At 50.6% G+C, this 26726-nt stretch overlaps 1 protein-coding gene across 3 annotated transcripts in view; it reads left to right on the top strand.

The window, feature by feature from the left end:
- ARHGAP26 (Rho GTPase activating protein 26) overlaps nt 1–26726 on the top strand; it is a 120337-nt gene that overhangs the window by 89158 nt on the left and 4453 nt on the right. Inside the window, exons 20-22 of one of the 3 annotated variants that reach the window (XM_030504538.1) lie at nt 2197–2350; nt 22518–22628; nt 24968–25059. In XM_030504538.1, coding sequence (XP_030360398.1) covers nt 2197–2350; nt 22518–22628; nt 24968–25059 — 357 coding nt within the window. Of the gene's footprint in view, nt 1–2196; nt 2351–17828; nt 18141–22517; nt 22629–22747; nt 23792–24967; nt 25060–26726 lie in introns of those variants that run through there. The other 2 variants (XM_030504539.1, XM_030504540.1) reach the window with 2 other exon arrangements.

Raw genomic sequence — 26726 nt, 5'->3', positions numbered from 1 at the left:
GGTGACCCTTTTTGGATGCCCTCAGGCACTTTGCCTTTTACAGACACAAAATCTCAGCCAGGAGGTTCTGCATTTTCCTGAGGATTATGTGCACGGCAGTTTAAAAATGTTGAAGATCATCTTTCCATTGCTGATGCTCCAAATATTTAGGTGAAAGAGTCAGTGCCCCGTCCCTGCTCACGGAGAGGCAGAAATGTGTCTGCTCAGGCTGTTGCTTCATGTTGCAGCGCAGTTCCCAGCTCTCGTGTTCCTCCAGGCCATGCCTTGTGCTGGTCCTGGAGCTGGCCAGCAGCACAGGGAACTGTCCCAGTTTGCTAAAAGAACAGGAGAGAGCCCTGGTGAGCAGAGCAAGTGCTTGGGGCTCTCCTGCTTTGCCTTGGGAAAGTGGGTGAGCACAGGGAGCAGGGGAAGGCTGGAGATAATCCATCTTTCCAGGACTCAGAACTGCAGAGTGGATGGAATGGTTGCTGTGTACTTTGCTGACTCCTAGAACGTGGGCTTGTCAGCCTCTGGTTGAGTTACTGATAATTTTCAATAAGTCAGCCCACTCTCATTTTGGTGGGTGCCATAATGATACACATGGGACAGAGTTGGGGACAGAGACGTGTATGTGCTGCTTGTTCTCTTGGTGGCTTATTGAAGATCAAGACTAATGAAGTGCAATTTCAGGATGCGTTGATGTGTATCAATATCATTAGCACGTCTTTGGCTTTGGCTAATCTCTGGAAGATAAGCTCAACCTGAGCTAAACCAAGTTTTAGCCCTGTCTTGCTGCCATAGACACCAATGTTGTCCAGGCACCAGGAAGATGCAGCAGCTGCAGTGAAGGAACATGACGAGGAGCTTTGGGCACTGCTCTGCCCCGGCATCCACGAACCTTTTGCTCATGCTGGCTGTTCTCTGTGGAGCAGTGGCAAAGGGTTGCCACAACCCGAGGCAGCACTGCTGCCAAGCCATCCACAGGAACACAGGCAGTTTCTCTCTGCTGCATGTTCAGGATTAACTTTTCATTTACCCCAGGAGCGCTCTTTTATCCTCCTTCAAATGCGTACAGGATACAGATGAGTATTACACGTTCTCCTTCTAACACAAGCAGAGGTGTGCAGTTAAAGGGATTGAGAATAAGAGACTCCCTGCTACTCTCTGCTTTTTGGTAGTAATTTTATCATATTAGTGTGCATTGGGAAAATAATTGTTGAAAGATTTATCATTGAAGTAGGAGTCGCTGTGTTTTGCAGCAGGTGCCTATCTTTCAGGAAAACATCATCACAGAAGCTTTCTGGAATAGGGCTGCTTTCCATGCCACCAGTGATGATAATTGCTTCTCACAATTACAATTACTGCTTATATGGAAAAGGCATCTTATGAAAATGAATTAACGTGATTTTAGGTAATTCGGTGTAGAGCTGAGGAGGGAGTCCATGCTGCGGGTGTTGGGTTGGGGTACATAATATTGTCACTCTTCACTGCTGAAGTTACACAAATAAGGGGGAAATCTCTTAACAGAATATGATGAAGGGGAAATAAGAAACTCTAAGAAAACTCCAGGTTGTCAGCAGAGCAGCACAGTGGGGTCATAGAACCATGGAATGGTTTGTGTTGGAAGGGGCTGTAAAGCTCCTCCAGTTCCAACCCCTGCCACGGGCAGGGACACCTTCCACTAGAGCAGGTTGCTCCAAGCCCCTGTGTCCAACCTGGCCTTGAACACTGCCAGGGATGGGGCAGCCACAGCTTCTCTGGGCAACCTGTGCCAATTCTTGTTCTAAAATGTTACCCTTCTCTGTCACACGAATGCTCAGTCCCTCGGCAGCTCATTGCAGCCGCAGAGAGATCCATTCCTGGCTGTAGTTTGCATTTTAATTATTTTCAGGTTGTGTGGCACTTTGGGTGTCTTGGGGAATATAAAATATTAATGCCTTGAGAAAAATTAGTATTTTCTTATGACAAATGGTATTCATTTAAATGGAGCTGCATCTCATAAAAAGAATACCTGGTATTTCTTATAGTTTGATGTATAATATCTCTGTAACCTAACTGCCTGTCCTCTGACACCTGGTAGCATGCTGCCCTGTTTGCAGCAGGGGCAGGGGTTACTAGTAGGAACACTCTGCCTTTGCAGCAGCGTGTTCTTTACTTCTGTGTGCAAGAGCAGCTGCGTGTGCTGGCTGATGGTTCTTGGTTTTGATGTTTTTTTAGAGGAGAACAGGAACAGTCTCATCAACTCCAGCCTGGAATCCGTCATCTCTTCAAACGTAAACAGCTTCCTCAACTCCAACAGCGCGCCCCAGCCCAGCCTCAACTCAAGTGATCTCGAACTAGAAGTAATTAAACCCAACAGGCCAAATTCACTGTAAGTACAGTGGTAATTAGTGTTTTATAGGCTCTCTGTCTTTAATCTTTAATCAGGGCTGTTTCTTACTCTGAATCCCAGCAGTTTGTTGAAGAGTACAATTTAACATGTAAATTTTTAATGGGCACCTAGCATGTGCCCTGCATTTTTCCCTCGGTCTGAGCGGTGGAATGAGTTACTCTGGGCTGTATCTGCCGGCGAGCTTCAGCTCTGATTATTTTGCACATGTGGGATATTTTTCGAGCAGAACTCCACGTTGCTGCTTGAGCTGCTTGACCCAGCTGGTGATAACTCCAGCGAACACAAAGGACTTTTCTTCTGAGTTAAATTCTGTGACTGTTGTCAGTACAGTTGATCTCCGGCCAAATCTGTGCCATTGCTTCGGCTATTGCTTCCTTCATCTGGAAAGTTCAAGGGAAAAAATAGCGACCTTAGCAATGACTCCCTGGGGACGCCCGGGTTATTTATGAAGTCCCCTGAACTCGCCACAGCTGAGCCCTCGCGCCAATGGCCATCCCTGGTGCGGGAATTTCCTTCCTGCCGCGGCTCTGCCGGGCCCGATAGCATTTTCCCACAGAACCTCCCCGCCTTGCCCATGTGAAGATCTGCTCAGATCTTCAAGAGCCATTGCAGTCCTTGCAAGCCGAAGCCAAGTCTCCCCCCAGCGCTCCTCAGCACACCCCTGCCCGTCCCTATGGATCCATTGGGAGGAATGCTGCTCCCACCACAGCAGTTTATGGCCTCACTGGATGCAGCAACCTTTGCAGTTAAAGGAGACCTTCCTTCCCACCCCTCCAGTCCTCCCACAGGCTCCAAACACTTCCAGTTCCCACTCAACCGTGGAAGCCCCCAGTCCCTTGAGAGCAGGCAGCGACGTTTTTGCTTCAGCTGCTTTCTCCTGGTTAGCAGCGGAAGGGCCGCTGAGGACTCAGAATGGGGAAGTGCCAGGGTGGCTGCTGGTAGAGATGGTGAAACTCGTTGCTGTTGGCTTGGTTGGCAGCAGGGGGTGGGTTTGGGGGGTCTGGGGTGCAGCCCTCCCTGCCAGCATGCAGGCATGGCTCAGGACTCTGCCTGGAGCAGCTCGCAGGGCAGAAAGGTAAGTACACAGCAGGCAGCCGGTGCTAGTGCCTGTGTGAGCACGTGTGTGAACAGAGGACAGGCTCTGGCTTTCATCCATCCGCTCTGCCTCTCTCCTCACCATTCCTGCCACTAAACCTATGAGCTGCACGAGTACCAAACCAGCCCAGCCCCAGTGGTGCTGGGTGCGTGAGGCTCAGCCGTGCCTGTGGACTTACCCAATGCGAGACCTGCAAGGAGTGTTGTGGTGGCTCATGGAGCATCCAGCAGGTACAGAGGACACCTCTGAACTAAGGTTGTGCGTTACGCATATACTGAGTCAAGATGCGTTGATCTCTCATGCCCGTACTGTTGGTTGGAGCTCTGGAAGTCAGTCACATACCATTCCTCCAACAGGATGTTTTTAGTTTATTTATTCTTCGAGGGGAAAAAAAAACTGGTGTGACTTCTAATGCAGCAGGGTTTGTGAGCCTGAGTCTTGCTGTGACCGTACAGGAATTATTTGCCAAATTCGCAGTTTTTCAGATTCCAAGAATTGCCTCTTCCTGATAATTTCTTTTTAAAGGAAGTCATAAAGTAGTTCTGCAGAAAAAGTCAGTTAAAGCTAAGTGAGCCTTGGGGGAGCGGAGGCATCTTGCTGTTACTGAGGAAGTGAGCGAGCAGCCCGGCAGTGGGACTATTTGCTTGCTGCCAGCTGAGGGGCCTGTACAATTCTGGGAGGTGGAGCAGTGATTACCAGGGTAGCACCAGCAGCTCCTCTGGCTCTGACAGTGTTTGTGGCATCTGGTGCTTTTCCTCAAATCCAGTGATGATCTGATCACTTTTACACACGGAGGAACACATGAGTTTTCAGTCCATGTTGAGCTAAAGGTTGAAAGATGAGTCTTGAGGTGAATAATACCATACTTTATAACCCCAAAAACTTAAATCAAATGTCTTTAATCCAAGCTTTCAGTAAGAAATGAAGGGTGTGACTTCGTTGTATTCTTTTTAAACAGCATGTGTAGCTGCGACTGCAGCCCCTCTGTGCCCTCTCAGTCGTGAGCACAAGCCTGAGCCCATGGGTTTGGCAGGTCTGTGGTGTTCTGCCCTCAGTGGTCAGCACTCTGTGAGGGTGTTGGTTTGCAGTGGTGAGGGTGAGGAGGGCTCCAAGCAGTGGGTCCATCCCCCAGCTCTGCCCCATAGCTGTTTACAGGCTGGATCGGGGCCGGGTGCCTCAATGGTGCCAGTACCCCAGTGGCTTTGTCACTGCTGCTCCATGGGACTGCCCAAATATCATCTGTATAAAGCTGCTTCTGGTTTTTTAACCAGCTGAGTAATCTGGGCTCCACAGGCAGCCTGGGGCAGTGCACACACTGCAGCCTGTCTGTGGTAGCTGTTACTCCATGCAAGGGCTTCTGGTGCTCCCCTGTCATTAACAGACCCACAGTTAGGGTGTATAGTTAAGGTTTCAGGGAAGGTCTTGGGGTGCTTTGCCCTTTGTGCTCCTGCAAACACTCTGCCAAACCCTCTGCCTGTCCTGTGGGACCCATCTCTGGGTTCTGCTTCAGGACTTTGGGTTTTTCTTGTGTTCTTCACTGGTTTTGGTGATTTTTCGGCTGCAGACCAGGGCCACCCCGCTCAAGGACCCATCAGGAGGGATTTGTTCCCCGGCAGCCAGCCCATGAGCTGATCCCTGCCTGAGCTGAGGCCAGCGCTCGCCCAAACTCAAACCCTGCAGCTGAGGAGCTGTAAAATTCCAGGTGTGTGGAAGCCAGGAAATCCCGCGTTCTGAAAAAGGGCTTGCTTTGTGAACAAGAAACCCTGTAAGAGAACAAGTACAAAAGAAACCTGGATTCGGTGCTTCCTTCCCTTAGAGCAAGGGACCGCTGCTTCCCTGATGGGACACCAGCAAAGGTCAGTAAATTGCAAACCAATCCAGACCAGAATTTGACCTACTCCTTATTTTCTGCTAAATGCATCACTGAAACCAACAGGCTGATGGAGATTTCCATGCAGGGAAATGCCTTCACTAATTAGGGGCTTTTCCTGCTATATTCTGAGGTATGGCACCTTAGGCGTTGGTGCATCTCCCACCCTTGGCCTGCATGGGCAGGGAGGGCACGGTGACCCCAGTGTCCCACCCAGGACCCGGCATTAATGTCATTTACAAAAGCCTCTCGTCTCCCTTCTCAAGGCTTGTGTATCCCCCAGGTCTGCCTCACGGGAGCTGAGCCGATTCCCAAATCCCACTCATGAGTGTGTCCCGCTTCTCCCCAGCCTCTGGGCACGATGAGGGTGACAGCAGTGCCCATGGCAGGCCCCAGATTCCCTGCTGTGCTGCTGTTACCCTTGTCCTCCTCCCTTCTCAGCTCTGCCTGCCCTCGAGCTGCTCCTCCTTCACCCACTGGGAGGGAAACGGTTCTTCTGTGGGGCGAAGGCTCTTCCTTCCCAGCCGCCAGCCGGGTTTTACTATGGGAATGCATTTATTGGGGCTGGCTTTATTTTTATGGAAACAGTGCTCTGGGCGGGAGCTGTTCCCGGTGAGTCAGCAGGACTGCTGTGCCACGCCGGGCACTGTGGGGGGACCGGGCTGGCTGCCGGGGCCACCAAAGCCCCAGGGACCCGGGTTCGCTCCTAAAGAAGTGTTGGGTTTCTTTATCCTGCCCTTGCAGAAAACTTCTTCCTTGGAAAACGTGGCACAAGAAGAACCAGAAAGTGCTGTGTTTTCAAACTACATTGTGTGATCATGAAAAACAGAAGATTTAAGATTGCAGGTTTTAGCATCCTTTAGAAACACCTTGCTGTGTGTACCTGTGAAGCCTCTGATGTGAGGTATCACTGCAGAGAACTGACACCTTGATTGGTGTTTTTCTTCTCTCTTTTATTTTATTTGTAAGTTTCATCTGTGTCCCCTGTACTTCCCAAAGACCTCGCAGCGTGCAGGGCCCTGCTGTGCTGGGTCCATGAGCTCCGAGTGCTTAAATCTGGCTGAGGTGGGTGCTGCAAACACCTTTTCTTTTTGAAGGGCTGGGGTGGGTGGCAGAGCACCCAACATTCCCAGATAGCCCCAGGGATGCTTGCCAGGGTCCCAGGGTGCCTGTTTCAGTGCTAGCCATGCACTCCTGCAGCTAGCCGTGGGCCAGCACTGAGTGACCTGCTCCATCCGCACCATCCTGCTGCTGCTCCCCAGGAGGCTGTTGTTGGGAAGACAGGCTGGCTTCACCGGGGCTCTGGTCCCAGCTTACTTCTTCATTTCCCACCTTCGGAGTGCATGGGTTGGCAGCCTTGATGTCCTTCTAATGCAGGATGAGTTCGCATGCTGGTGAGTGTCTGCTTGGTGTTGCTGTAATTACAGAGCGAGTCCCTTCACAAATCAACGCCTTTACCGGTTGCCCTTGGAATTAGCTTTGTAGGTGCAAGCCAAGTCAGAAATAATGAATGCAGGGAAAAAAACCTCTTGATGAAGGAAATACCATCTGTTGTGACCTCGAAATGAAGTATTATCGGGCAGGTTTGCCTGATTTCTCAAGGAGATACAACCAGCCCAACAGCACTGCCTGTGTTTGACGGCATCTCCTCCTCTGCACGTCTTTCCGGGCCTGGCAACCTTTGAATTCGGGGATTTTCCCAGGCGAGAGGGAAGCAGGGCTGTGTCTTGGCGCCCAGGTCCAAGGCCACGGCAGGGACCGATGGCAGACGAGGATGCCTGCGGCATTAGGGTCGATGGACAGACTGAGCCCACCACTCCACCACCCAGCCCTAGCATATGGTGTTTGCTGCACCTCCTTCACCCTGGGAACTCTGTCTTTAGGGAAATACTAGCTTTGGGAAACTTGGATTTAGTCATCACGTGTCTATTTGCATTTTATTTTATTCTCTCATTGACCAAGTATGGCTATTTCTTGCCCTCAATGGGTATGGAAAGAAATGAGGAGCAGAGCTAAGGTCTAGTGGTCATGAAAAAAATAACCCAGTTAATCCAAGGAAGAGAGGTTATTTCCATGTGGTTTTGATTTACAGGACCAGAATAAATCTTCATTAGGCATCCCAGTTAAAAAACTTTAACATTTTCCCTTCCCAAAAATGAGAGAAAATTTGAGCATTAATATATTTGCAAACAAGCCTCCACCAGTGGCGTGTTACTGGGCCTGGGGGTGATGGCACAACAAAGCCATGGGCTGGTGGCTGGGATGTGCCATTTAAAGGGCTGCACCTTCTCCCCATTGCCCTGTCCCTCGCCATCCCAAATCCAGACAAACCAGTGCAGCATCCATCAGTGCATCAAACAGGATGGGGCAGTATTTTGTGGAATAAATAATCTCTTAAAATGCCAACAGCTCCTGCAATGATCAGCTGTGACACACGTAAGCAAAAGCCCACGACGAGAAGTAAATAGACCTTTAAATGCTGCTGGTTCCTCATAGAATTTAAGTCACTTTTTCCACTCAGAGAAATAGCTACATAAACACTGCACAGCCTCACACAGCAGCTCCGCTGCCAGCACCCGCCCAGAGGGCAGATCTCTGCTGCAAAAAGAAACTGTTTGGTTTTGCTTTTCTTTTGGTTTTTAACTTTTGTGGAGTCATCAGTAGGCGAAGTGACATGATCGTTACTGTACCCCGCTTCGTTAGTCGAGTTACTGTGAGAACAGATGCTTCTCATGTCAGGAGCCGTGTCCCTCCGCTGTCAGGAGGGGATTAGCCAGGTGTACAGGGTAGCAGGGTCTGGTGTTGGTCAGAAATTCCAGGGAGAGTCTCTTGGTTTCTGGATGCTGTGTGAGGTTGGCAGCTAGAATAAACTTATATATAGAAAGACCCCCTGCAGGCACACAGGAGCATGTCTGGGGAGGCACTTGCAGGCTGTGAAAGCCCAAGGACAGCGCGGCAGTGCCAGGGTGGGAAGAGCCTCTGAGCTTGGACTTGCCAGGGGATTTCTGAGCTGTTTCCCTCTGTGCGCCAGCGTGTTCTGGAGGTCAGGCTTGCAGGTCAGAGTGTTTCTGGAATAATCCCTTCCCTGTTGTCAAACGATGGAAGTGAGGTGCAGAGCTGATGCAGTCAGTGTGTATCACCGGTTTCAGAAGGATGGATGAGGTTCAGGAGAATGGAACCCAGCAATGCTTTTAAAGGGAGGAAAAAGTGATGTATAGATTAACATAAAATGCAGTGCTGGGACTTGGGGTGGGCCTGGGGTGAGCTGGCACCGGGTTCAGCTGCCCCCTGCCCAGGGAGAACAGGAGAGAGCAGCCAGCATCTGCCTGTCCTTCGTCTGTCTGGAGAGGGTTGTGGTGTGTTAGAAATGAGCCCTTAACCTCCATGACCTCTTCAGTTCCTGTCCCTTTTGCTCCCTTGCCCTTGTTTTGCTGGGGCTTTCATGGCTTTCTTTTCTTTTGCTGGTGTTGTTTATATTCCTGAAGAATAACAGCAATTAGAGGTGCAGAAGGCGCAGAAGCAGGTCCCACCCTCGTCCTGCCTTCCCGTCAGCCACTTTGGGAATGGCTCTGAAATGGCACCTCTGGGACTTCTGTTTAAGACATTTTCTCATCAATCAAACACTCCTGTCCCTGAGGAACCTGGATTCTTACCCGCGCTCTCCCTTCCCCAATATTTAGCCCCACTTTTCATTTGGAAAAAGACCAGGAAAATGCACTGGGATTTTGTGATTGATGTTTGTCGCTATGAAACTGGAATAATTTGTGCTTAGAGGGGTCTTTTTCTCCCGGGTTGGGAGCTGGTGCCCAGAGGTGTCCTGGGGCTGGCAGCCTGCTGAGGAAGTTCCTGCATTGCATTGAACTCGTAATGCCATCCGAGCAGTGCTTGCTGTAGTAGAGATGTTTCTTTTTACTTCAGCTTAATTTTCTGGTTCTCTCTGTTTGTAGGAGATTGCGAAGAACCCTGGTGGTAGGTGCAGGGAGCCTGGACTCCTCCATGGTGTAGAAACCGCGTGGGGCATCTGGGGTGGGTAAAGCGGAACTGTGAGGAAATAGGAACTTGATTAATGGCAAGGCTTTGGGCTAAACAAAGCTGCTTCTTCTTCCTTCCACCGCATTGTGGCCGCCTGGCCGGGAGCCACCGCAGCTCCGGAGAGAGCCAAAAGCCGGGAGAGGCATTGTTGGGGCCAGCGGCCCCGGGCTGGGGTTCCCCTGGGAGCCTCCGAAGCCACGGCGGGTGCTCTGCTGCCCTTCAGTGTGCCTGGCACCGCTGGGTGACACACACTGAGGGAAGCGTCTCCCACCAGCCCCACTCGGTGCCGCCGCGCAAAGCTCGGCCCCGAAACGCTGGGTTTTAGCCTAATGTGGGTTTTAACCGCGAAGGGCGGCCTCGAGGGGCGGATCCTGCGGCTGCCAAACAGAAAAAAAAAGGCATTTTTTAGTGATTAGGTAAAACCTTGCGATCGCAGCTCCTCCGGAAAAGCCTTATCTAAATGCGGACCTTTCCCCCTGCGGTCGCACGCTGGGACCGAGGCTTTTACACTCGGCATGTGTGGTCCCCACGGGGTGGGATGGCCCAGAGCTGGTGCGAGAGGTGCCCTGGGCTGTCCCCAGCCCCGGGTCCCAGGGAAGCTGCTGCTCAAAGCGCTGCCTTCCAAGCAGTGTCGTGATACACAAATACTTCACCTTCCCTCCATACCTCCCCGCGTGCCTGGTCGGGGTTTGCATCTTTTCCGTCTCCTAACCGAACTGCGAGGTGCTGCTGTGTTGCTTGTGGAAATGGCAAAGAGCGCCAGGACAGCCCTAATGGCAGATCTGCACATGACCTTGTCTGGAGGGGATGAGGGTTCTCGGCCATGAAGCTGCCCTCAGCAGCAGCAAGTCACCCTATAGCATTTGCCATAGACTGGGGTGAAGTTACCCCAAATTGTTGTTGTTTCCTCTCCTGTTTGGGTCACAGGAAATACAAAAGAGGAACACTAGGGACAGCACAGCAGAAATGAGGTGCAGGTTCAGCGCCAGGAAGAGGATTGAGTTTGCTGCAGAGGCTCACCACGAGCATGGTTGGAAGGTGTTCGGTCGCACTGCAGGTAGGGGGAAGAGCCCAACTTTCTGCAACAAAAAGGCAGCTGCTCCAGAGCTTCCCTCTGTGGTTATCTGCGGGGGGACCCAGGGTGTTCCTCTGTGCCGGGGATGCAGGCAGATGTCTCAGGGGGTGCTTTGCATTTTGCATGTGGGCTTGGTTTTGTGTTCAAGAGGCGCAGAGATTATTCTCAGTTTAAAACAGAAACCGCCTATCTCCTACTTTTCTCATTTGAGAGAAGATCCGAAAATTCCCAGTCTGTTGCTTGGCTTATTCCAGATGACATAATATTCCAAGTATCTTATGACTTTTTTTTTTTTTTTTTGGTGCAGACTGTTATAAGGGTGTCTGTATGTTTGGGTTTTTTAAAGCAGTTTCAACTCGGGAGCCCTAGATTGTGCCTGCAGTTAGAAAGCTCCATAAACTTTGGTGATTCAAGGGTTTGGCAAACATCCTTAAACCTGTTTCACGAGAAACACAAGCGCTGTTCTCAGTAGACTCCCCAGATAAATATACTTGAGGCTTAGTTGCTGATGGCAATGCATTTTAAAACTTGCATATATATATATGTATGTGTATGTATTTCATAATTGTTTCCTATGCTGTGTTTAATGTGGATTTCTTTTCTAAGCATCTGTATGTTTCCATGAGGTATTTTGAGATGGGTGATAAAGAACGATGCTTGAAGGCCACCGGAGCAGGGATGGTGTTTTGGGAGGGTGGAGGGAAATGGCAGAACTTCCATTTGAGGCCAGATATTCGAGGCTGTTTGGCCAAGAGGAAAGGTCCAGCGCTGGTGGGATGCCAGCTCCCCCAGCACCCTGCTCATGGGCTCCCTGCACTGGCCTCGCAGAGGGGAAAGCTCGAAGGGATGGTTTATCTGTTCTTCTGCTGTGTGGGCTGTTCATATGCCCCGGAGTTTGGCATAACAACTTCTCAAAGCTTGAGCTCTTTCACTTTTTAGTTGGCTCTCGGTCTAGAAACTTTCCACAAATTGAGCTTGAAAATTGAGCCAAATGTTCTCATAAAATGAGCCTCCAGTTCTGTGGCTAACCCCATGTGAACTAGTAGTCATACGCCAAAATATTTCCTATGGGCTCATCCATTAAAACAAAGGTAATCTGTCAGGCTTTACTGATGGACCCGGTGCCCACCTTCCCTCCTCAGCAGGAGCGAGTTGTGTCGTTGCTTTGAACGTTGCTGTGGGTGTTCTCCTCGGGGTGCTATCGCCTGCGGGTGGTTGCAGGCAGATGGACAGGCAGACAGGCAGGCTGACGGCCTCTTCAGAGGCTCCGTGTTCCCGGTGTCCCGCAGCTCCTCCAGCCTGACTCCTGCTCTCCTCGGCTCTTCCCAGCGCTGCCTCTCAGGAGGCTTTTCAGAAGTTTCTGCCTTTGAACAGCCCCGCTCTGTTCGTGTGATTTGCTCTGGGAACATCTAAAGGTGCTTCTCGCGAGCTGAATTAAATTAGATCCCCCTCCAAGAGAGGTAAAAACAGAGCCTTAAACTTCAGCAGCACGTACGCTTAAAAGGCAGCTTTCTTGAAAGCCTGGGAAAGAAAATCCGGACATTCACTTTCATTGCTTCCTTAATTCATGTAATTAGTGTGGAGATAGCTGCAGAGCAGTATTTTCTTCAAAGAAAGTGCCTCAGACAAATATTGGCTAATGGAAATTTTACTTTCAAATACAGCAGTATTTGAAAATACATTATGGCCATAGCAGGGGAATGGATGCAGGAATCAAAGATGCTACAACAAAGCCTTCCCTGGGGCAGGTAGCAGAACACTCTGTGTTGTGTGATGAGCTGATGGGCACATCTCACAGTCATCTTCTGCTGACCAGTCCTTTCCTTTCCTCTTTTTCCTTTCCTGCCTGTTGTCATAGAATCCCAGCCTGGTTTGTGTTGGAAAGGACCTTAAGGCTCCTCCAGTTCCAAGCCCCTGCCACGGGCAGGGACACCTTCCACTAGAGCAGGTTGCTCCAAGCCCCTGTGTCCAACCTGGCCTTGAACACTGCCAGGGATGGGGCAGCCACAGCTTCTCTGGGCACCCTGTGCCAGCGCCTCAGCACCCTCACAGGGAAGAGCTTCTGCCTCAGAGCTCATCTCAACCTCCCCTCTGGCAGGTTAAAGCCATTCCCCTTGTCCTGTCCCTGCAGACCCTTGTCCAAAGCCCCTCTCCAGGTTTCTTGTAGCCCCTTTAGGCACCGGAGCTGCTCTAAGGTCTCCCCTTAGTGAGTCTTCTCTTCTCCAGGCTGAACAGTCCCACTCTCTCTGTGTTTCCAGCCAACCTGTGGGTCCCAGGGTATGTTTTGCTCTGGGGCTGCCCCAGCCTGCTCAGCCCCTGCATCCCAGCTCCGCTTCAGTGCCTCTGCTCAGTCTGCATCCAAGCCTCTTTTGGGCAGTGTCTCAAGTGTGAGCCCAGCCAACATTTTTATTGAGACTGCTGAAAGCAAAATGATAGTAAATTAGGTCTTTCTGCCACCTATAAATGTCACCACGGACAAAGTATTTGTGAGGAAACAGCCGAGTGCATTCTTTGGTTCCCCTTTCTGCAGGCACATTGAATTCAGAGCCGAGGATGCAGCCTAGACTCTGCCTTGTAAAAGCCTTTTGACGAATGTGGGAGTGTTTTCCGAAGCAGTGCTGGTTTCCAGCCGCCTCACACAGGCACTGGGAATGCTGAAGACATCCCAAACCTCCCCGGTCGCCCGGCAGCAGCCAGGAGCCGTGAGCGGGGTGCGGATGGGGACCACCGGCTGTCCCGGGGCGGCCACCCCGCCTCCCGCGGATCCCATTTCCCAGCGAAAGCCTGACAATTCCCCGTGCAGGGGCAGGAGAACAGGGCAGCCCGCGCACAAAGACATCCTGTCTCCCTCTGAAAGAGGATCCTTGTGCCTAATTAACTTCATAAATTAGCTGGGGCTGTAACGCCAGCACTTTAACCCAAAGTGGAGGTAACTCAATCTGCCCGGCCCTTTCTGCCACCAGAAGGGATCCTGCCCGTGTCCGCTTCCCGTGCAGCTGCCGCTGCCGTGCGCTGCGCTGTGCAGACACTGTTGACAGGGCTGTGCTAAGCTGGGAAATTATCAGTGCCATAAGAACCGCCACCAATTATTCCCTGCTCCCCCGCTGGCATCGCTCCCCCTTCGCCCGGCTCAGCCCCGGGGGCAGCAGTGTGGAGGGATCCGTGGGCTTCCCGTGGTGAAGGTGTCCCAGCTGGGTTAGTGGGCAGTGGGAAAGGAAACCGCGGGAGGATGGAGCACTGTTTCATCTTTTGTTGCTGTCTGCACCGGTGCTTGGAACAACATGAGCGCTCGCAGCCGCGTTCCCTGCGGAGCGGGGTAAAATCCCCTCCGGCTTCTGCCCGTGCCGGGGTGGGAATGGGGAAAGAGGGGAGGGAAACAACTGCCTGCTCTAACACATCCAGACCCCGCTCCCGGAGACCCTGCCGGGGAGCTCTGAGGAGCAGGGAAGGTTTATCCCCTCTTTAAGCAGAGCCGGGATGCCCGTCCTTCTGCACCATGGTGTTGGTGGATGCAGGAGCTTCAGCAGCTGCCTGCCTTCCCTGTGCTCATCAGAAGCAATCGTGTTCACATCAGCTTGAAGGCAAAGAGGTCTCCATATAACAAAGCCAATGCTGAGAGCCTCAGCTGTTCACTGTAAAGGATGAGGAGCTGGGAATCTTCCAGCCCAGGCTGTTTTGTCCCCTGGCAGCTGCTTCTTCAAATAATGACACTACCTAATCACCTCTTTCCAATATATCATAGAATTATGGAATGGTTTGGTGTGGAAGGGACCTTAAAGCCACCACTGCTTGAGCAGGAGGATCTTTACAGTGTCTCATTAGTGGGAAGGGAGAAAAGGTGACGTTTTCAGCTTGATTGCATGCAGAGGAATGGAGTAGGTAAACTGGGAGAGTTGTCGTGCTCCCACCTCGCACTGGGCTGCATTGGGAAGGGATGTGCGACTGGAGGAGGAGGATTCTGCTGGTGAGAGTTGATGAGGCAAAAATGTTGTTATAAACTTTGGGTTTTTCAAGTGGAAAAAAAAAAAAAAACATGAAAAAAGAAAGAGCAGAACAAACCAGAACTTCTGGTGATAAATGGTATCATTTCGGTGTTGCAGTCTCTGGGATTTTGAGTGACATGTTCTGACCAGCTCTGTAGAACTGATGTTTGCAGAGCACTTGAGGAGCAAAGCAGCACAAGAACTAACATACAAAAGGAAATCAGGCAAATCAAGTAAATGCAGAAAATTATTATGCAGTGACTTTACTCACCCATTCTTCTCAAATAACTTTTACAGGCCAAAATAATCCCCATTGTCTTTTCCGATGTGTACAACCTCTGTGGGCAGGTGTTCTTTACACTCCATGGAGGATATTTGCACAATACAAAAATAAGAGTTTTAGCTTGAGGTGCTGATGAGGGCTTAAAGAAGCTGCCTTTGTGTTTCGTTGGGATTTGAGCCTGGGAATGGCTTTCTATCGAATTATGCGAGGAAGATTTCTTAGCCAGGAGTGAATTTTTTACGGTCTGGAGTAGCTTTTCTGACCATTTCCAGAAATTACTGATAAAGCTGGTGCTGGGCTGTGGGTTCTGCAGAGCCTTGGGCACCAAGGACATCGTCATTATGTGTCGCTCAGCTTTCCTGCAGCTCCCCTGTCCCGTTGCCTTCCCACATGGCAGGTTTGAGCTGCTCATGGCTGGCAAACCTTTCTCAGCAGTGAAGCAGGGCTGCTCTGTGCACAGGATGTGTTTAGCTCAAATATTTGATCCTACCGAATGCCCCCCGGCTGATCCGGGAGCTGTGAGCCCACAGGGACTTTAATTTCCTTCATTTTCCAAGAATCCCATATGGTTGCTGGGGTGGCAGATGGGAGAGTTTTCTTTTCTGGGGGACGTAAGACAGCAGTGGATTGAATGCCAGAGAAAAATGAGATTTCTGGAGGACTGTTGAGTTCTCCTTAATTGCGAATACAATTTGCTGGTGACTAATGCACCCAGACTTGCAGAATTACCTCATGTATTAGAAGCAGTGGCACGATGGAAAAGATGTGACTAAGATGCTGGCTCCTGATTTACCAACACTTCCCTCCTAAACTGCTGTTTGGCTTCCTACTGGCACATTGCAACTTTTCTATTAATAATTAAGAGCTTTAACACAGTTTGAAAGCATTGGTTCAACATAAAACCTGCCAGCTTGATTTTCAGTCTGCTGAGAGCCTTTTGAGCAGGGAGGAAGTGGGGAGGGGGTTAGTGATGGAGCAGACGATACAGCTGCTGAGCAAATGGAGTGAGGCAGAGCACGTTGTGTCCAGGCTGGGTGCTGTGGAGGATACAAAGACACGTTAGCGTGGACCGGTGGTCGCCACTGTTCCATTGTCCTGCCCCATCTCTTCCTCCCTGTCCTGCTTCCAGTGCTGGTACGATGTTTCTGTAGGAGCAGGGGCTGGTGGGTGGTAGCGATGCTGCACATTCCCTGTGATAAATGAGTTATGTGACTGTTAATGAAACACTGTTCCATATTAAGATGGCACAATGCTCCCGTCGCCTGGATCTCACCGCTGGGGAGCACAGTGACCGGCCGGTCACGCTGACATCCACATTGACCAATCCAAGCTTCCTTCCTGCAGTGCCTCCAGCACTTACTCATGCTGAAAACACATCCATTGCTGATTCTCTGCTTATTCACTCAGCCTTTCTCCAGCATTAACATCAGCCTCTAAGCTTCCTACACCAAACCAGCAGTGTCATTACATCCCTTTGAAACATCAAGCATCATCTGCCTGCATTTGGAAATGGAAATGTTTATTAAGAGGGACAACAAAAAACTCCAGCTGTCCTTCCCAAGGTCAGAGCTCTTCCCAGTCTCGCTCTTACTCAAGTGGAAAAGCTTTTAGATGGTTTATGAAATTACTAAAGCAGGGAAATATTTCTATGTATGGGAAATATGCCAAGCAGCAAAGTGACAAAACAAACCAAGGTGCTGGGTATCTTCAAGATTACAAAGAGGGACATGTCCATCTTATTGAAAAGAAGATTCTGTAATCTGTGCTCATGGAGTCAGAGGAACTAGTAAATGGAGATGTGGGGAAAGTCCACACTACAGAAGCTGAGATTTTTGGATCTGTTTGGTCAAGTGATGTTGACTGCAGTGCATTTTGGCTGCTCATTTCCCAAAGTGTGTCATTATTTTCCACCTGAATGATTATGCAGCAAGATAACACCTGAGTGAACGACACTGGAGGGAGTTTAACATCGTCTTGCATTTAAAGTACCAAACAGAGGAAGACTCCTGCCGGTCTGAAGCCCTGTGAGCTAATGGTCATGTACAGGGTTGTGTGTGGTGCCATCACTAACCGCAGCGCAGCCAGAGCCTGGGGGTTGCTTGCTTGAGCCCATCCATCTGCCTGTCCAGCATTGCATGAACTCCATGTGCTTCTCAGCCCAAGGCTGCTTCCATTTCATTTAGGCAACAGAGCCATGTCCACTGGTGGGCTGCAGTCTTCTTGTTTTAGCAGAGTTGAAGTGTCCTTACAATAATATTGTAATTGGGTTTTTTTCTGGTTAGCTTTGAGAAGAGCCTTATGTTCTGCAGCTTTGTTTTATAGGAGTAGACCAGCAGGGAAAGGGCTGGGTGGTTCCTGATGTGTTTTAATGCAGTCAGGGATCGATAATCTCAGAATGGGAATATTGTTATTTATTCTTGAGGTGATGTCATGAAAGGGCTTTAATTCATCAGTAGACTGTGCCCATTCATGGTCCTTAGATGTTCAGTGTCAGAAATAGCCCTGAGTTCCACAAAAACAAACACCAAGTTGTAAACATTTTTGAAGTGGAACTGATGTCCTCTTGGCCAGAAGAACAAAGCAGCAGAAGTTGTCTAGGAACCCTGCTGAGAATAACTCTTCAGACCTGTAAATGCCTGGAGGAATTGGGCTGTGTAAAGAAAGCACCAGAAGCAGGTTGCAGAGAGAGAGGAACTGAGAAGAAGTGGGTTATGAGAAGGGATTAGGAAAGAGGTTTTTTAGCTACAGCAACTGGGACGGAGACTGGAGCCTGGAACAGGAGTTAAATACACTGGTTTGCTGGAAGAGCCAAAGGGGCAGGTGGGAGGTGAAGGTGCGGGTGCCCCAGGGGCTGAGCGCTGCGACACGTCCTCCCGCACCCTGCCCGGGCAGTTCACAGGATGCTGCAGGTCACAGATGGACCCACAAGAAAGGCGAGAGCCTCGGGATGTGTTGGGCTACGGACTCGTGGAGTTCCCTCTGCTGCTTCCGCTGGGAAGAAGGCCATACCCGCCCTGGAAGAGTCTAATTTTAGCCACTTCTCTGTTTCCTGCTGCTGGTATTTTCGGTTCTTAGCATTTTTTTTTCTCTGTTTTGTTTCCCACTATGCACCCAACAGGAAGAGCCCCTCGCAAAGTCCTCCCGAGTAAGAAGAAGGAAAAGAGGACATTTGCTTCCTGCAGGCAGAACTGAGAGCAGGCAGCAGCCAACACTTCCCCAGAGCCTGTCACCACCTCTGCTCTTTCCATGAGAAACAGAAAGGAAATTGGATCCTGCAAGAAAACCATTTTCCAAAATGCCAGAGACTTCAGCACAGTCTGTTCACTCCATGCACTAGCTTCTCCAGCCAGACAGGACTCGGGTCTTGCAGTCCATAAGCTCAGAAGCATGATGCTCAGGCAGTATCTTGGAAATAAATACCTGTATTTCATGGAAGGAACACCATGAGCACATCATAGTTTGTGGTCTCCAGGTGCTGGGAGGGCCACCAGAAACATCCATATCTTCTTCTTGAGGAAGTGTTCTGGAAAGACCTGCAGAGCAGGCTGCACAGGGGCAGCTTGGTCTTCATAGGACCATGGTCCTCTCTTCTGTGAGCAACCTGATTGAAACAGGATGGTCTTCATACCTAGAAATCCACATTAGTATTTCTCTCAGTTGTTTTGGTGGGCACAGAGAGTGTTTTATTTGCCAGCAAGAATCCAGAGAAACCAAAATCTTGCTCCAAATCATGGGTAGCTTCTTAGATAGAAGCTGCTTGAGTGTAAGGCTTTGTTGCTGCATCACTGCAGAAATAACTCTCTCTGGATGGTATTGATTGCGTTAGCACTGTAGTTAGCGCAGCAGGCTGCAGTTGGTGGGGCGATGACAGAGCCAACTTTAGGAGCAGCGAGAGCTGCGTTCTTTTAAAATGATTTCATCTCAAAAAGTGAGTTGGGAATTTCCGGTCCTGGAGCCCTGTGTGGTTGGATATTCCTCCCATCGAACAGTGCGAGGTCTGGAATCGGGGGCAGTGGTTGGTGGTGGCCATCCCATGCTGCAGGCTCACCAGCGAGATGTCCCACGTAGGCAGTGGGAGCTGTGGCAGGAGGGCTGGTGGGTGTTGGTGGCCACTCTCAAGAGCACAACCCCAACCACATTTCAGCCACCAGCTCATGGCCCCCTCCAAGTCCCACCTTGGCCAAGCTTCTCTTTGAGAAGGGCATTGCTGTGCCATTTGGTTTGCTGTCTCCTACCCCAGCGTGGAGCTCTTGCATGGGTCCCTTGGAGACTGCTGCCCACTGGGTTTGTAACCAGTGACAAGATGGGCTGATGGCTAGGGGTGTCTAAGCTGTCCTAGGATCATCCTTCCCTGCAGATGGCTCAGTGGAAAGGAAGCTTGCTGAAGGGCTGGAGGACCAAGGTTTGCTTTCCAAGGTAATGCTCCTTGCCTACAGAAGACCCGTGCATGTAGCAGCTAGTGTGCGTGTGATGAAGAGCTTTTTGAGATCACCAGGATGGAGAAGTCTACATGAATTGTGAGAGGCCATGGTAAGATGGAAGGCACTCCTGGAGGTCCTCTGCCTTCCGGGTGGTAAACCCGTCCATTCATATTCCATTTGACATGCAGACATGTACTGTCTTGGAGGCTCTCTATAGTAGCTTAGCTGTCTAGAGCCAGAGAACATTGCATACAGGTGTTATAACCAACGGGGTCTGGCTTCCAAATTACCAGCTCCTCCTGTAGTACTAGCAGTGAAGGAAATGTCCTAGTTCCTGCTGCCCAGAGAGCACTCTCCATGTCTTCACATGCATCTACCATGTGCTCTCCATTAGAGGGCAGAAGCATGCTTGCACACAGATAAAATAATCCCAAATTACCTGCCCTGTGTGTTACATAGCTCAGGGGTGGTGGGACATCACCACGCATGACCAGACAGCTACACCTCCTAGAAAGAAAAAACAGCAAGAACTTCTGCTTGAAGTGTAAATTTCTGCGACTTGGGCTGACTTGTGGCCTTTGTAGCACCTCCTTCTGTTTAAAGTTGGAAATAGATTTAATATATGGTAAGTACCAACGTCTCACAGATCTGTTAAAAACTAAGTAATATGGTAATTACTCATTTTTCGAAAGACTGACAACTCTGATGGTAGAAAAAATGCCAAAAAGATTGTTTTTAAATAGTGACAATCATTAGGAGAGCATTTTGAGGATGTTAATAGTCTTCCTGTGAGCGTTCCTGTTTGACAGCCCTCCTGTGCCAGCTGCGCTGCACTGCTGTATCTCGTTTCTATATGCATGTAATCCTCTGTTGTAATAAAGGTATTGCCCATAATTACAAAGGGAAGTCATTAGTTTCTGTTGGATGCAGTGGCACAGCAGAAGCCAAGAGCTTGGCCTTAAGCAGATACAGACCTCGGGGTAGTCCAGACCAACAATTTAACCTTCTTTGGTGTCCTCTGGGTGCCCTTGCAGTGGCAATATTTATGACATGGACATGTTCTCCCTAGGAGTTGGACCACATCCACAGACCTAGCCTTTCAGGTTTGAGTTGTCACCAGCAGGGAATGCCAGGGATTGCTGGCTGCCAGGTTCGCTCGCAGGGCTCTGAAGGACACACAGGAACCGCTCGGGAAGTGCTGGCGCTGGCAGAAGATCCGGATACCCAGAGATGAGCCTGGTGCAGGCTGTTGTCAGGGCATTGGTTGCACAGATGCATGAGCTGGAGGAAAGCTGGTGTGCCAAGAGTGGCATTTTAGTTCTCAGGTGCTAAATTGTAACTCAAACTGGAGGGCAGAGAATTAGGGGAAAACATAAAATTCCAGATTAATCATAACTATTTCATGGAGACACTCTTGGGTGTTGGGGGAGGTTGGTGCTCTTGAATAACTGAGGTTTTATATCAGCTTGAAATGGAAGAAAAATGTTTGTTCTAATCTCTTCTCTGTTAATATTTACAAGGGCCTGTAGGGACAGGACAAGGGGGAACGGCTTTAACCTGCCAGAGGGGAGATTGAGATGAGCTCTGAGGCAGAAGCTCTTCCCTGTGAGGGTGCTGAGGCGCTGGCACAGGGTGCCCAGAGAAGCTGTGGCTGCCCCATCCCTGGCAGTGTTCAAGGCCAGGTTGGACACAGGGGCTTGGAGCAACCTGCTCCAGTGGAAGGTGTAAGATGGAACCAGATGGTCTTCAAGGTCCCCTTCCAACCCAACCAATGTGATAGGATTCTGTGAATTCATTCTGGGCTTCAAGAGCAGAAGCCAGGGGTTGAAACCATGAACTGCTGTGGTTGTGATCTCAGAGGTGTTGAATGATCATGGGTTAACCCATTACCCTTTTACAGAGACTTCATCTGTTATCGAAGGTTTAGGCGCCCCACTATGTGCTCGGTGCTCCCCGCTTTGCCCATTCTGGAGGGCAGGGGCTGCTTTCATCCCTTCTGGAGGTTGGGGTCTTTTCCACTGGTCCTCAGGAAGCTTCTCCTCAAACGCGAAGGAGGCACAATCACTGCATGGTGCAAGAGGGAATCTGAGTTAAACATCTGAGTTTAACACGGGTTAAAACAGACCCGTGAAGTGCTGTTACTACAGGGCTGAGGTTTTCACGCATGCTCTGGAGCTCCCCTCTCCCTTCATCCCTTCCCCTTCCTTTGGGAGCCCCAAGGCTCTTGGATGAGGATGGGGATGAGGATGACCCAGGGGTTCAGGGGTTACCTGTGGGGTGGCACCCTATCCCCACCTCATCACAGCCCCGTGGGATCAGAGGTACCATCCCTCTGTCAAGAAAAAAAAACCATAAATCATGAAGCTCCTTGTTTTCACAGAGGCATTTTCAGTGTGGAGAGGTTTTTCTGGTGCTTTGTCAGGGATGGAGTTTACAGTCGGACTTAAACAGAGAATACAGATGAGTTGCTAAGCATGGAAATGGTAGAAGATGAATCAGCCTCAAATTGGTATTTTAGTACAAGAATTGCTTTTTGGTGAACCTGAGAATGACCTGGGTTGAATGGTTTTGAAGGAACCAAACACTTCTGCATGCGTTTACTAGTTCAGTAACTTGATTCAATGTCGGTTGATAGCCATAGCTTAAAAGTGAAGAATCAGTAGCAAGTTGCATGGAGGGAAAAAGAATTCTTCAATATAAAACATGGAAAACAAATCAATGGAGTTGATGGGCACGGCAGGAGCCCTGGAGCACTGGTTACCCTGTTGGCATAACTAGCCCATGGGGTCCCAGCACAGCCCATGATGCTGCAGACCCTTGCAGGGTGCTGTGGGCTGGAGATTTGCTCCTGGTCATTGTCTCCAGAGGGGCAGTAGCATGGAAACGCCAGCCCTGGCTGGCTTCATCCTGTAGATAAGGAACTCCCAGCCCTTAGGATCCGTTTGGTTAAACATGGGAACAGGCTGTTGGGGCCAGGAGCCATGGAGCAGGGTCCAGCCTCTGGCACACAACAAGTGACGTGCTGAAGGGGGATGGAGGCTGCTGGCAGGAGCAGTAACGTCCAGAAATACCAGCAGCTATTTGTGGCAGCAGTGGGGGCAGTAACACAAGGCAGGTAAGTGCCTGGGCTGCACACGGGGTGTGGGGCTCGCTGGATGGGGTGATGGAGCAGGGGTTAATTGGAAGATCCGGCTCTTGTTGTCCAGAGAAATGCAGATCTGGCCTTGAAACATTTCCCAAGGTCTTGGCACTTCATTTCGTAGCTGTGTCTCATGCTCTGAATATTCCCAAGGCACTCGCTATCATTGGATGTCGTCTGACTGTCTCTCGGTTGCTGTTTGTTTCTGTGGTGGCATGTTGATAAGGTATCTGGTTATGTCTTGCAGCCCTCAGAATCCAAGCCCAACGTCACCCCTCTCACCGTCCTGGCCCATGTTCTCTGCGCCATCAAGTCCTATGCCCACCTCCTCTACGTCCAGCGACTCATCCCCCATCAGGTCTGTTGCAGAATTCGCTTTGCTTGTTGTTGCTTCTGCTATTTTCTGTTTGATTTACTTGGTTTCCCCCACTTCACTTCCCTTTTCCCTTTGCATCCTGCTCAACCTCCCCCGTGCAGCTATTTGCACTCAGCAAGAGAGGAGCTTTCCAACATCTCCCACCCCAGGAGGGACTCCCTGAGCCCCCTGGCAGGCGCCCGCTGGCCCTGTGGGTGATGCTGGGTGTCAGTGGTGGTTTCTGTGGGTTTGCCCAGGCATTTCAGCTCCTGTGGTTTGCTGTACTCCTTTCTGCACAGGTAAGATGTGTAATGTGTAACCTTAGTAAAATGTGGTAATACCTTGTTTTCTGGCCACTTCCTTTACTTATCTGGAATCTAAGGAGGGTAAACAACACGTGAGTGCACAGGCAGCGTTCAGGACCTGTGCTGCGGGTACCAGGGATGCTTGTGGGGGAAGCCGGGTCAGCATCCCCTCTGCTCTGTGTGCAGGGTGGGATGGGACGTCCATCCTTCGAGCCCATCGTGGCACAGAAGAGCACGAAGCCGACGTGGTCCCCAGCAGAACGAGGCTCCCAGCCTTCGGCGGGTGCAGGCGGCTCCAATCCCTGCTCCTGGGGAGACGTGTCAGACCTGTTTGTTCATGACAGGCACAGACCAAGCTCTTCCCCCACACCTACAACACACAAACGCTGCCTGTGCAGCGCTGCCTGCTTGCCTGGCTCATTTATTTGTGGTGTGTGTGTCTGCAAAGGCTGACAGCAGCATGATGCCACCCAGCAGCTTTCCTCCTCTGGGGGGAGGCTCATCATCCCTGAAACTGCACAGGGGCAGATGGGTGAAGCTCCTGAGTGCTTTGCTGGCCTTGTGCCATGCTTGGAGGCACAAACCTAACGTGAGTGATCACGGGGTCCAGCATTTCAGTCCCTGATGACTGCAGGGCTCATGGGTGCAGTCACAGCTGATGGGCAAGGGGCACGCTGGGGCTGCAGGGCTGATGGGCTGCAGAGGTCAGTTTTGGGGGAGAAAAACAACAGCTTCAATGATTCAAGGTAGTCAGCCAGAAAATACCTTTTGTTTTCCATCTGACAGTCTCCTCCAGTCTTGCACAAGTGGTGCCTCCCTGGCACTGAAGGACCCTCTCTGGAGCGGGAGGAGTGTTTGCCCATCCTGGGTTTTAAGTGTTTGGCAGCTGCTCGTGTCAGGCAGCTGGAATCCAGAGAGAAGAGCCCTCCATGTTGTCTTCACAGCAAAACCAAACCCGCTCCCAGCTTCCCTGGGCTGCGGTTTCAGTGTGAACTGCTTTAGCCACGAGGTGAAAGTGTGACGCTTCCCTGGGCTTGCTCAGGGACGGTTCTGAATAAGATCAAGTCCTTGGGAAGATAAAAGTTGGTGAAACCACTGATACGAGGAACGGTGATGCCTGGTTCCTACCCCAGCAGCTCGGAAGAGCCCCTCTGGGGCTCTTCCATCACTTCCCTTGGCTGTGCCATAGCTGAGCACCCTGCTGCTGGATGCAACCTCCTGACTGATGGGCAGGTTCCCACCATCGCCAGGTGCTGTCCCAGCTTTCCACCAGCCTTCCTGGTGCCCAAACCCGGGAAGGATGGGTGGGAGGCTCCAGGAACAGGGAACCCCTCTCTGTGCCTGTGCTTTGCTGCCGGAGACCCGAGGTCCTTCATCTTCTCCCTGTGTCTGCCAGCGATCTGCTCCATTTCTGGCTCTCTCTGCTCTCATTTACTCCTCCACAGCGTGGGCACGCTGACGCTTCCCCACTAAAATCTAATGGATCTTAAATCTTTTTTATCTTCAGGTACAGTCTCTAAAGAAGCGCTGCAAATTCTTCCCAGACCTCCTTGCTTTTCTGTTTTGAAATACACTTCCCGAAGGGCTGATGCTTCCTCACGAAACCCTCGTTGTGGTTGCAGCTGCACTGACGGAGCAATGGCTCTGGCAGTGAGTGGGGCCGGTGGGCTCCTGCTGCTGCCTTCACTCCGTGCTGGCCCTCGGGCTGGATATGGCCCTTTGGAGACTTCCAGAACCTTCCCAGCTCCTGGAAGCTCCTGCACCCTGCCTTAGGGCTGCTGGTTCTGTGGGCACCAGGCATGGGCTGTGGTCCAGCTCAGCTCGCACTGGGATCCCCGAGAGCCTTCATTCTCCTCTGGTGTCTTCCTCACTCTTCCCCCAAGCAGTGTAACCGTGGACCCTTGCAGAGCAGTAAAGGTCCTTGGAGCCCTCTTCAACACGCACCGCTCACATGGACCCCTCTGGTGCAGCGAGGAGGGGATGCTGTTGCCTGTGAGCAGAGGGGGGTTCGTACCAATACATGTTCTCTCTTTGCAGCTCGCCGCTGCGGAAAGCCCGAGCTTTGTACGCCTGCAAAGCAGAACACGACTCGGAGCTCTCCTTCACAGCGGGCACCGTGTTTGAAAACGGTGAGTCCCTGACCCGGTGCCTGTGGGAGCGAGGGGAGATGGGCTCGTTTCACAGGCTGCAGTTCCCAGTGTGTTGGAAAGGCAGGATCACAAGGGCTGTACCATAGCAGCCAGGCTTGCCCCGTGCCCAGCGTTGGGCTTCACCAGGGCAGGGTTTGCTGCTGAGCAAGGGCAGAGCATGGAGGGACGTGGGGACGGACGGGGAGTGTTTGTAAGACACCATCAAATTGACATGAGAGATGCTACAGGGCCAGTATGAACAGCAAAACAAATAAAGCTACAGAGCAGGACACTTGCTATTACTTATTTTAGCACTGAGTTCTGCAAATTACAGGAGGTTTTTTCCTGTGACCCAGGGAAGGATTTGGACTCTCAGTTCATGGGCTTCATTTCAGTCCTCTATGTAAGGACTGTCCCACTCCCACCACTAGAAATCCCATGAAAGAAAAAAGCAGAAATACTTGAAACACAGGCATTAAATCTGAGCTGTATCTTGCCTTACTTTACTGAAAACATCTGATCATCCAGGAGTCTTTAGGATCCGTGTGAAAACTGCCTTTTCAAGCTCCTGATTTATGACCTGAGGGAAATAAATCCTAAGGGAGATGTGTGAAATAGGAGGGATAAGTAGGTGGGATTCTCCTCTCCCACAGAGTAGAGCACAGGGGATCACTCCAGCAGGGATGTCCCCTTTGCCACCTCCAGCCTGGATCAGCGGGTCCTGCTCCATGTTCCACTTGTCACCGTGCCCACGCCCGTGGTGTCAGAGCTGCTGCCTGCTGCTCCTTGTGTCTGTTCAGGGCTGTGACCACATGTCCCACCAGGATCCAGACCCTGGATTTAAATGTAAGGGAGAACTGGTGAGCATTGACTGACACCGGTGTTTACCATATACAGAGCCATTCCCCAGTGGTCTTCTGGGTAGGAGAGATTAGTTTCCAAGTATCAGCACCAGAAATACTCTATGCAGTTGCCATAATGTTTCATGCAGGAGGTGGAAAAGTAGCATGTGCTTTTTCCCTCTGGATTCTGGGAGCTGGAATAGGGTGGGCTCTGGTTAGTCAGCTTTCTGGAGATGATGTTAATGATCACGGACTGTCTGTTTCCTGCACCAAGGGAAAGAGACTGCGCTCCGTGGAATAAAGCAGCTCTGGTTTAGATATAATCCCAATGTAAAGAAAAGACTTTTTACTACTTTCCAAGTAGTTCTTGGCTTTTATATGTTAAGCATTGTCATTTGGGAAACTGTTACCACATGCATTGGTTTTGCCCTGGGATATATATGAGAATATAGCAGAGAGGGGTAGAGAAAGAGTACATGTGAATTAAAGAAAATACTTCTTCTAAGCAGCTCCATAGATATCTTATAAATAAACATGGTCTCCCCTTGGAGAGCCCGTAGGAATTAAAGCAGCTAGGAGGGGAACAAGTTTGAATTAAATACATTGTGTTTGCTAGATAAAAATCAATGGATTATTCAGGGGCAAAACCATACAGCATGTTCTAATCACTTAGCAGCCCAGCTGAGGCTCACGTTAGCTGGGGAAGCAGTGGGAACAGCACTGCTTGGTAGAAGTGTTGTTATGATGGAGGGGCTTTATAAAACCCAGCGAAAGCAGATGGATCTTGGAAGTACTTAGAGACACATTCTTGTTTGACTTGAAGGT

Source organism: Strigops habroptila, chromosome 12 (genome assembly GCF_004027225.2).
Source record: "Strigops habroptila isolate Jane chromosome 12, bStrHab1.2.pri, whole genome shotgun sequence".
Lineage (NCBI taxonomy): Eukaryota > Metazoa > Chordata > Aves > Psittaciformes > Psittacidae > Strigops > Strigops habroptila.
This window is presented reverse-complemented; position numbering and strand designations above follow the sequence as displayed.